Source organism: Stegodyphus dumicola, chromosome X1 (assembly GCF_044657685.1).
Source record: "Stegodyphus dumicola isolate Sdum_Otavi_A_Nest chromosome X1, ASM4465768v1".
NCBI classification, from domain to species: domain Eukaryota; kingdom Metazoa; phylum Arthropoda; class Arachnida; order Araneae; family Eresidae; genus Stegodyphus; species Stegodyphus dumicola.
Genome location: NC_140780.1, coordinates 213,710,613 through 213,722,848, shown reverse-complemented (window position 1 = coordinate 213,722,848; position 12,236 = coordinate 213,710,613). Strand labels below are relative to the sequence as shown.

The following is a 12,236-nucleotide window of genomic DNA, read 5'->3' as shown; positions in this document are numbered from 1 at the left end:
ATTATCATAACAAAATGGGCAGCATTTTACCTATCAGTTAACCAATTCTTTAGTCATACACATCTGACATATCAAATGGTTAAACATGCATTACATATTAAGATATATGGTACTCAAATATTAAACTTAAATTCTAACTTCTCCAACATATATATTACATAAACTTTATTAAAATGTACACTGTGAAAAAAAAAGTTTGAGATATTAAATTATGTTGTAAGGTATTTCTCCCGCTTTCCAGCGTGCCTTCGTGGTGTAACAGCAGCACACTGGGCCGGTATTCCAGAGGTCTGTGGTTTGATTCCTAGCGAAGGCATTGCTAATTTTTCCTCTCTCTGGCTCAAAAAAAAAAAAAAAAAAAACCTAATGTCTCTAGAAGTGGCGCCCGAACTAAAAGGGTTGTGGATGATGATTCTCCGCACCCAGGATTTGGCGACTAGGTCCCCTAAAACCCTAGTCGGACTTTAAAAAGGGGAGTATGTAAGGTATTTCTCCCGCTTTCCAGCGTACATTTGTGGTGTAACAGTAGCACGCTGGGCCGATATTCCAGAGGTCCGTGGTTCGATTCCCAGCGAAGGCATTGCTAATTTTTCCTCTCTCTGGATAAAAAAAAAAAAAAAAAAAAAAATACCTAATGTCTAAAGGAACTTTTTTTTTAACATTTTGTGTGTTGACTTTCTTTATTAAACGTCATGTTCTTTGCACTTAAACCACAAAATTCAGTTCAACAGTAATATTGCAACATAATTTTAAAATGAACATATCTTTAGAATTTCTCATACACAGATTCGCACGCTGGAAATAAAAAGGTATCCCCCCGGGGTACAGTGTTGCCATTGTTTGCTTTTAAATTGTTGAGTTGGTTAATCAAAAATTTTTTAAAGTTTTACAAAATCTGAAATAGATTATAAAACAAATTCGAAATTTGGGCTTCCAGATGCCGATATTTGGGTGGAAATGTATGTTATTCAAAATTGGATAGCTCTAGATACCGTTGTTTTATCACAATGTGAGAATCATACATACATTTATGCAGATTCTTTATTATTTAATTTCTTTAAATATAATATGGGGTGATAATATTTGGTGGCAACAATTGGAAAAGTGAATCGGACATTTACAGTGAACCAACACAAAATGCCAAAACAAAAGGCAAATTGCCCCTTTGGACTTTTAAAAGTCGTTTTTTTAATGTTTTGTGTGTTACCTTTACTTATTAAATATCATGTAGTTCTGGAGATCATAGATCAAATATGAAAATTCTCTTAATTTATTTCACCAGTGCACTTGTGCGATTTTTACATACTTGGTAATTTGGCATAATTTGGGTCGTAGAATCGAAATATGTAAACAAATTGCCATGTCATTTCAGAAAAAGTCCGATTTTGTGTCAAAATGATTATATTTGAACAGTGCTATATATAAAAATGTAACACATATCCGCTATATATAAAAATGTCTATAATAAGTGCTATATATAAAAATGTCGCGCTTTCGAGAGATAAAAAACGAAAGTTGAATTTCATCAATCGGCCCAGTAGCATGGGAGATATAGAACTGTCTCCCCTTTTTCTTGCTCAGTGTATATTAAGACATTAATAACTGACACAGCATATATCTTATAAAAAAGACGATATAAGGTCTTATCAGTGTTATCTAGTTTAATGCCAAAGTAGTCCTTATAATTTATCAGGTAAAATAATATCAGCTTATAATCTATCAGGTAAAATAATATCAGCTTATAATCTATTAGGTGATAAAAATCTTTTAATATTTTGTACAATCAAAAAACAAATAAATTAGAATACCTGGAAAAGAATACTATATTGTATAATAACTTACAAAGTTGTTGAAAAGAGAGGAACAACAATGGGATAAAAGCCTTGCCTAATAGCAATAAAAGCTCCTACATAGGTACAGTACACCTGAAGTTCAAATCTTTGTCTATAAAAAGAAGGGGAAATAATTATATTTCTTTACTATTTAAATATACAGACTTTGTTTTAGTTACAAAAGTGTCCATATTTAAACATACAGCATAAGCAGGTACTTAACAAGGCATTGTTATGAATGGATCTTAAAACCAATGTGTAATTTATGGGAGCTAAATAAAGCTTAGATAGTTAGAAAGAGTTTACTCCCAAGCTACAATGTGCAAAATGTGAGGACTGTAACATGATAAAATACATCAGCAGAATTATACCAAATACTAATTTTCTGTAGTAATTAGAACCAAGAACAGAAATGCATATCTGTGATATTTAATTGCTCCTGCAGTACTTTGGTAAAAAAGTAAACTTTTTATAGTTGTGATATCCTTAAATAAATAATACAAGTACAGCAGTTTTGGAAGTGATACTGTAAAGTACAGATTCAGTATTTGTTCATCACTGCATTAATCATTCAAGATTAGTCTAAAACATCAGGATTTCTTACCTTCACATATACATACATATATAATGAAAGAGTCTATAATATTGATAGCATAAAACATTGATCTATACTAAAAAGCAAACTCGCAGCTGAGGCAGATTGAATATTCATCTTTATTTCAGTTGATATTTGCAGCCACAATTCACTTGGCACTCAGGTTATGCCTATTCAAGAACATTTACATTTTTGATGATACTACGATAAAAAGACAGCAGTGAGGCAGAATCTTAACGGGAACAGAGGTAGAACCAAAAGTGCACAATTATTCCAGTATGGCAGCTTATTAAGGAAAAAGTTTCAACTTAAGTTCTGAATTAGTTACAGACATCATCAATGTTATGCAAGATATGGACTAATCTAGAAATGATGCAGTCCAGAAGCAGTTATTACTATTTTTAAAATATAGAGAGGGACTTACCAAAATTAAAAAAAATAATTAAGGGACTGTTGCTAATTTAAATTATAATTTTGATTTACATATTGTTTATCTTACATATATACAAGAGAAACAGAAAGTATATTATAAATGTGCATTGTTGCATACAATAAATTTACCATTACGTTTTCAATGCTAACAATATTTTAGTATATGTATTTATTAATTAAGCTTTATACACAAATAACCTCTTATGTATTGTGTTTAGTATTATACTCACTAATTTCTGTAGAATATTGCCCTGCATAAAATAATACTACATGCTGTACATGGTACATGTGTATATAGTATATGCATGTATGCATCTTTCACTTTCTCTCTGTCTGTTTAGTATTATACTCACTAATTTCTGTAGAATATTGCCCTGCATAAAATAATACTACATGCTGTACATGGTACATGTGTATATAGTATATGCATGTATGCATCTTTCACTTTCTCTCTGTCTATATATATATATACACACAGGTTCACAAACTCACACACTAATAACATTATACACCTAAGACCTTTAATTAACATTACCAAAACCTATGTGGAAAATCTTAAAATAAAACAGAATATGAACACTATATAAAATATGGCAAATGTTCACAGAAAACTGAAAATTTAAGTTAAAAATATGAATAAAAAATTATTGTTACAAGCAAATACTGGCCAATGATGAAACTGTTAGTGTTCATTGCTGTTACGTAAAACACAGACAAATTTTTTTTATTGAATCATATAAGCACAGTTTTGTTCTATGAATTTCTGCTGTCTCTCTGCAGCTTCAAAATTCTTTTTTTAAAAATGGCATTAGGTTTATTCATAAAGAAGTTATAAAGGTGCTGTTTCACAATTCTCCAAAGATGTAAACTTCAGTCACTCAGAGAATCTGGAAGAGACATGAAGAAATGAAATTCTGATGGGCAAGGTCTAACAAATACGAAGCTGGGGGATACAAAACATCCTACACAATAACTCTTTATCTGCCATTTATCAAAATGTTGGGCCAAGCATTGTCATGAGGGAAGATAACATTTCAGTGATTGGTCAATTCTGAGCACTTTGCTACAATTCCTGCTTTTAAAACTGTCATTTAGAAATAGCAATCTTCCACAGCTTCAAAAGTTTTGGTATTTATCTACATTTTCTATGCTTTTCCATGTTTAACACAAAACACATTAAAAATTAATCTAAATTTAAACAAATGGAGGGGGAGAATGATCATTTAGCAATGGTGAAAGAGGTGCATGTGACAAAAAAGCTTGACAGCCACCATGCTAAAAAAAGCAGACAGCATACAACGATCAAAACATAGAAATAAATGACAAGACCTTAAGCCTAGAAGCAAATTTAATCAAATAATATCTATAGATTAAATTGGATACCATAGCAAAGTCAACTAGTGATGCCACTACTGGGCTAAAAGCCATACAAAAGTAAGAATAAATTCATGAACACAATAATGCAACTCAAATTGATTATGAACATGTCTCCTTCCTCAGGAAACATTTTTTCAAACAATTTTCTGAAATTTTAAAACATACAACAAACATGTTGATTCAATGCTAAAAAGAAAACCTATTTATTTTTTTCCCAGTTCCAGTTAATTTTATATGAAAAACAATATTTATTTTTTGTTTCTGGAAAACTTTCATGAGGTAAGCATAACATTTTTTAAAAAAAATTATGAGAAACCAATGGATTTCACGTTGATTAAATTAGTAGAGTTAGAATATTCCATCCCTCCCAACTTTATCACTAAAAAGAATCTTACATCTAAGCATTTAAGCCTAACACAATTGTCGAGTCAAATGCCGATAATTATTTACTCAGTTTTTGTGCAGTTTCTCTTAATGGCTATATAATTTAAATTTCACCTGGTTAGATGTGAAACGCAGCAGTCTGGCTGCAACAGAAAAATTTGCTTTGTCAAAACCTAAACCATTTCTTAATGACATCATCACAGTTGTTGTGTGAGCCTCATGCATGATGCTTCAGCTTTTTTGGGAAAAAATTACTTGGATTGAAATTACTTGGAAAATTAGGTTAGGTAAGTATAATGAGTAGTATATGTGTTTGGGGGGGTGGTAGTTGGAATATGAATTGCTCAACAGCAGTTTGGGAAACTTGATCTCTGTTAGTAAGCACATTGTTACATTTTTTGCTGAATTTCACATATTTTCCTTTTACGGGTAAAAGTTAGGTCAACAATCAGGTATAACAAAGACCTATTATCCTTATGTTTGGAAAATAATTAATGTGAAACAGCACTACTTCATTACCAAAGAGGGTAGAAAAATATTCCAGAAAGGCTTCTGTGCTCTGAAATTTAGTGTTCAGAGTTATCAAATGAGCTTCCATATTAGGCTTTCCTGTAGCATTTCTGGGTCACACTGGTAAATATCCAGAACAAACAACTTAATTTTTCTTCATTCTAGTGTCAGCCTTTAGGTACCCATCTAGCATATCATCCACTTTTCAGCCAGACCTTTTTCCATCAATTCAGTGCTAATGCTCATATCTGTCTCAATTTCAGAAACTGTCAATTATAGATTTTTCATTGTATGTTCCTTGACTTGCATACATATTTCAGTTGTCATGTCCCCACTATGGCCTTGTCTAGGGTCAAGAGACTCTCTTCCCTGAGAAGCTCAACTTTAGATAATGGTACATGATAGTGCAGTACAGAGTGCAATCATACATTCATGTGCATTTTGATACTGTTGCATTCCCCCCCCCCAAGAACTCAGTACATCGAGCAATGTTTGATATTTTCAATATTCACACCTTTAAGAGCATCAGAAAAATCATCTGATAATTACCAGAATATTTCAGTGTTTCTTTCATTCCAGAGGTAAATTTCCAGTTATATAAAGAATTTTTACACATGTTCTGGACATGATATATATATATCCCATATACTGGGTAATCCAAATCTAACCGAAAAAGCAAAAAGTCAATAATCTGAAAAGTATAGACTGTATCACAAAGCAATTTTTAAAGAAATGCACAAGAAATATGAAATATTTTAATAAAAAAATTGCTAGAATAATTACATTTTCCACCAACAGATGGCGCTGTAACGGTCTTCGAGAACTGGCACTGTGTATGAGAGTATGTGACAATTATTCATGATCATCCTCAATCCTTACACAATACAATACATTATGGAATTGAAACCAGCAGATTTGCAGATTAGCTGTCAAATGACCCATGGACTGACAAGAAGCAGTTTCTGCTTAATAGAAGTTTAAATGACACCAACATGTTCCTTTTATATGACAGTTAATATGACTTTAGAAACTGCTTTGCATCAGCCAAAAATGACAGGCTTAGTTCAGGGTCACTGCATCATTCATTTTAGTCCCCCTTTTGACTTGAAAAGGCTACAGCAGCAAATTTCAAACTGTTCCCGTCACAGCTGAGTATTATGTACCACTTTAAAGACACCAACATTTCCTCCTTGTAAAAGAGGTAAGTACTCCATAGTATAATATTCATGCAAAATTGAAATTGCTCAGCCAAGTTCTGCCCAGCAGTGGCTTTGACTGATATTTCATCATGTATCTGTTCTTATTTGCGATTTCCTGCATAAGTGGCCATCAAGATTTCAAGACCTGACACCTTGTGACTTTTAGTTATATGGCTATGAGAAGTTACAGGTGAATGCATGCCAGTGGACATTATCGACCATACCGAAACAAGTTATTCACCATCGACAGAAATTACAGCGAAGGCCTCTACAGTGCTGTGAAGGTGTAGAGACTTGTGACACAGATGATGGCCATTCTCATTAATGAGAAGCAACAAACTGAACATTTCCAATCACAGCTGCAGCATTAACAGCATTGCACTAATGTATGAAATTCAAATGACTTTTTGTGGCAAACCTCATAACCCCGTAAGTTTTGAATTATTGAACTTTTATTTCTGCGCTACTTTTTGGATCATCCAGTATATCTGACTGATAATGAATTAGAAAGCTATTTTTGTGGAGTAACATTTCCAGGCAGAACTCATTCTGAAAGCAGGCAAAATATTAGTACTGTAATAGAAAAGAACACACATAAACAGAAAATAAATGTTTGAAATAATATCCTTAAAAGGACAAAATTAAAAAAATTTATTTACATAAAAAAAAGTGTGAAAAATTTACAATGCATGAAATATTATTGCATTTCATTAAATGAATGTACAATATAGTTAAAACAGCATTATAACATTTAAATAACAAGAGGAATGTTACCTATCGAAAGAAATGTCTTGCAATAAATGACTGCTGACAGAGCTCATAGCAGTCAAAACTTGCCAGACAGATTCCAGTTTCCAGTCTGACTTTGTTAAGGCATCTAAAATTGAGAATAAAATGATTTAAAAATGTTTTGCCAAATATACTTTCAAATGAAACTGCAGGTAACTTATAAAGCTGACATTTAACATTAATTTAAATGAAATTTCACTTCATTACATAAAATGCAAAAAGTGACAGTTATTACATTGCTGTCTATTAAAATTGCTATACCAGAAAGGAAAGCAAACAGAAGAATGCTATTCATTTTACATATACACTGTAATAGGAAAAAGACATGATTATATTTGCCGGTAGTTTGGAGTATACAGCATGCAGAATTCTGTATAACTACCACCTCTGGAGCAACAATGGCTGCATTTGCTTGGGCATCGAGTTTAATTGAGCTTGGATGATATGGAATGAATGAAGTAACCATTAGGAACATGGAATGAAGTAGCCATTTCATTCCATTCAGCTTCATTTCTATGCCAAAATTCTTCAATCACAGTAGCTGGCGTTCCAGTCTCTCAGCAATCCATGACCAGATAGATGTTCTCAGAGGGAGTAAGAACTGGAGCACATACTGGCCAGGGCTACAGTAAAACACTCTCTGCATCAAAGAAGGTCAGGACAGCTCGAACAACTAATGTTTGTGTATTATCTTCTGGAAAGATCGCATCACACAGGCCTGCCTTAATATGCTAGGTATGTAAGGGCGATTTTCCTCATTACTGGTTATGCAAACAAGAGGTGACTGGGATGTGTACCCAATGGCATTTCGTGCCAGGTGCTAAGCCCACATGACAGTAATGAATGCATGCTGACAGTGCTCATTCTCCTTAGTGCCATCACAGACATATCCATCATGATGATGTATGCAGCATCAGGATTCATCTGAAATGCAACTCAATGCCACTCCTGAATCATTTAGGATCTGCAGACGTTGCACAAAGCAGCAAATGTGTAGCACCTTCCCTTACCATACCCCAACACCTCAAGGGCCAAAAGTGTGATCCCGGCCAACATCAATGCAACACTAATCAATATATGATTATTGGCTATGGTGCTACTCCCCAGCCAGGCAGATGTTTGAAAAAGACATAGAGGAATCTCAGTTAGTTAAGAGAAAAATCTCATTTACAGCACACCTACTTCTTTTCATTGAGTATTATATTCTCCCTGCCTAGATTTTTAATGGGGGGAGATTTTTTTATTATTATTTATTTATTTGGATGGTGGTCTAGAGGTACAAATATTAGGTCATTCCAGATTTCAAACTTTGTAGATAACTATTTCAGGGCTATTTTGCAACAACTGTAATTGCTACTGTGTTTTAAGGCTATTTTCCTGAAAGGATATTTATTATCAATTTCCTTTTAACAGCTATTAAGTTGTGAATGCTAAAAACAACCAAAACTTGAAAAACAATATTAACATATTAAACTTCTGAGTGATAATACTTGTTGCAAATCGTCATCAAATAAACTACTAAATTTATGGCCTAGTGCAAAGGTGCAAGTTTATAAAATAACTGATTTATGATCATTTATCATTGACTAATTAATTATTTATTATCCTTATTAAATGATAATTTAATCCTTTCTTTAGTGCTTAATTTCTAAAATTAGAAGCACCAGAGCGCTATGGAAGACCATCAGGAAAGAGAAACAAAAATGAATAAATAAAATAAATAATAAAATAGTAAAATAATTAAAATTCAATAAAATGAAAAGACAAAAAATTTAATAAATTGTTAAATTAATGGTAACTAGTTAAATAATAAAATAGAATGCAGTTTATTTGGTCATTCCCGATTTCAAACTTTGTAGAGAACTATTTCAGGGATATTTTGCAACAACTGTAATTGCTACTGTGTTTTAAGCCTATTTTCCTGAAAGGATATTTATTAACAATAAACTGAATAATAAAACCCAAATAAACTGAGGTTATTTGCATTAGGAAATCTGAAATGACCTAATGCAAATAACTTCAATTTATTTGGGTTTCCAGCTGGAATTATAATTTCACTCAAAAACTAAGAAATAGCTCAGCCATGCCCAGGGTGAATTTAAACCCTGAATATACAGCATAATATACTACTTCAATGGATGATGAAAACCAAGATCATTCTTTTTTAGAACACCAATGAGAAAAAAGGTTAAAACAGCTAAAGCATCACTAGAATGAAAATATAGAGAATAATATAAACAGTAACAGAGGATGTGTAAGCACAAAAACAAAGAGAAAAAGTTCAGCACTTTCTGCCCATGATCCCCAGCTAATACAATGCTAGTTGTCAAGTAAAAAGTGACAGGGAGAGCAAATCAGAAAGTTAGCTGAGAAATCATGACCATTTTCATCCCCATAATTGTTCCAAAATGTCTGTAGGTGCTCTTTTCCAGGGGATGGCACTAGTGTTAAAATGAAAAATCCACCTTCTGTAATAAATTCTTTGCACTTTCTGGAGTATAACCTTTGATGTATCAGTGGAGCTTTACTTTTCTTAAACGTCTCAACCTCCATCCAAGGGTTTGTTTCGCAGGGAAAGAGAGGCAGGTATTAAAAACTTACAATCGATTTTTAAATAAATTTTATTATTAGAATAACATTTTTGAGATCAAAAGATTTTTTACCTTAAATTGTGGTTCAGTTACATAAACAAAGTACAGAAGCCCTCTTATTCAGGAGTTTGGTGCACTCTGGCTAGACTAATGATTAATATCAAAAATTGAGAAGCACCAGAGCTGGGCTCCACTACAGTATAAACTCTACCTTTTGTAGCAGTACTTACAATGCCAACTTAGATTTCAGTTTCAAATTCATGTATACAATGTTTTGCTCAATAGCATCCAAGTAGGTTTCAGTATAACCCAAATCTGAGAAACCTACAGCCACTCACTGGATGGTCTAGAACTCAAATGGGTATTCTTCCAGATATATTCAAATAGTTTTGGCCTGGTGAGGTAGTACATTGCTTTCTTAAGATAAATATGCCCCTTCAGGATGTATGTAAGCCATGAAAAGTAGAAAATAAGATCCTGGCAGCAGGCAGCATTTATAAACACGATAAACATGATAAGTGCACTCATGTGGCCAATCCAAAGGCTCCTTTACACCATAACAAAGTCAACTCTGATCTGAACAAAACGAGGCTGGCAGGATGGAATCATGGCTTCATGCTGTGAACAAAACATAAGGCCATGCTATGGGTGCAACATGAGGTCATCCTCTTCCTATTTTTCTCTTAAAAACAAAGATACCCATATCTTTCTCGCAGGAACAAGGTTTCCTCTTACTGTACACAGCCTGTAGCCGTTCTTCAGAGTTGTCTTTTTAATATTTCAACCATTAATTGGAGTACAACGTATTTGTTGTGAAATGAACTGAAGTAATAACCGGCGCGAGGCGCTGCTGTTCGTGACGCCAGCCTGTGTGCTGAGTGTTTTTGAATGTTTTGCTTGTAGACGGTACGAAAGCTGATCTCGGAAGAATGATACTGTTTTGATGGAAATAAAGAATGGCTTATTAAGAATTATTTGTCTTTATTCATAATGCACCCAGCCGCGGGTAGAGGCCACCCGCAATCGAACGAACTGTTTTCAATATATTTGATTTATATATTTTCTGTGTTCTTCGTAACATAGTGGTACCCTCGGCGGAACCGGGTGCTGTGAATTAGAATTTTCTGATTTGATCACTTTAAAGGCTCAAAGAAGAGGACTTAGAATTGCATTTTCGCAAACGACAAGGAAAACCAAAAGTGAATTAACTAAAGAAGTAAAAGATTTAAAAATACTTTCGATTTTGAAGTGTCAACTTTGTGATAAGTTCCAGAGACTTGACGTATGCCAGAGTGCTATATCGCAGCAGATTTTGCAGACTGAAGATGGAGAAAAATTATTTAGTGATGATTTTCAAGAAGCAGAGGATTACCGAGATAAGTTTCTAGAACAGTGTGCTCAAATAGATGCGGAAATACAAGCCTCCTCTCTTCCAAGTAACTCCGAATCTAGGAAATTTAAATTGCCTAAAATTGAGCTTAAAAAATTCAATGATCTCTTGATAGATAAATGGACAAGTTGGAAATAGTATCTCTACCACGTCCTCTTTTGCAAATCTATCTGTGATAGCATTATCCTTCAGATTTATATAGGCTACTATGCACCAAAAATAAAAACTGCTGTGACTAGAAATTTCTCAAGATTGTTAAAGATCTCAGTTCCAGCTTGTCTGACTTGTCCTTAATATCTTTGCTATTTTGAAAGTTTACGATATCAATTGCTGTTGACATGGAAAAAAGACACCGGGCAATAATTTAAATTTCTCCTATCCAACTTGACAGTATTACTATGCATTATATACAGAAATCTATTAGTACTCATTTCTACTACCACCAAAGTAGCTTCTGAATAGCTATGGGTAATCAATTCCAATGCACTGAAGCAAAATCTCAAGTAGTATTATTCCATATTTTGGGACAAAGAAGATTCCTCTATGCTCCTTGATTAAAGAAGCTTTTTCTCTTTAGCCTGTAACTGCTTTGCTAGCTAGCCAGGAAGCCTGAGGTGGTATTTTACAGGTCCTAGTTGTTATGTTTACTGCAGATTTAGCAAGAGAAAGAAACTTTGTAGTTGGAAGTACATATTTAGGATCAATATTTAAGGAATTACAGTTTATAGCCATATTTCATAACTACTTTTTCCTAATTTCCTTTCAAAATGCTTGCAAGTTCATTCTAGTTAAACTCAATTATACTACCACAGATAAACATTTCCTGTTCCCTGACACCACTTGGAATTCAATATAAAGCCTAATGGAATAATTTTTATTTGCCAAAAAAATTCATGTCCTTCAGATCGCCTATAACAACATGGATTTAGCAACTAACAGGATCCTGTAATTGAGAATAATACGCATTAATGAGCAGAACATGCAATTTCATTTGAAAAAAAAAAACAATGGCAATGCAATGCAAAAAATTATGATAAATGGTTTAAGTTTTTTGCATGCTATATCTATAAACTGTATTGGTTGATTTTCTAAGTACAGGTTGTGTACAATATGTAATGAGACTGAATTTTTTGCATC

The 12,236-nt window shown here is 33.3% G+C and overlaps 1 protein-coding gene across 1 annotated transcript in view; it reads right to left on the bottom strand.

Moving 5' to 3' along the window:
- Positions 1-12,236, bottom strand: part of LOC118200694 (WD repeat-containing protein 17-like) — a 326,195-nt gene that overhangs the window by 23,059 nt on the left and 290,900 nt on the right. Inside the window, exons 23-24 of the mRNA XM_085808418.1 lie at positions 7,104-7,206; positions 1,843-1,944 (exon numbers count right to left, since the gene is read on the bottom strand). Coding sequence (XP_085664544.1) covers positions 1,843-1,944; positions 7,104-7,206 — 205 coding nt within the window. The remainder of the gene's footprint in view (positions 1-1,842; positions 1,945-7,103; positions 7,207-12,236) is intronic.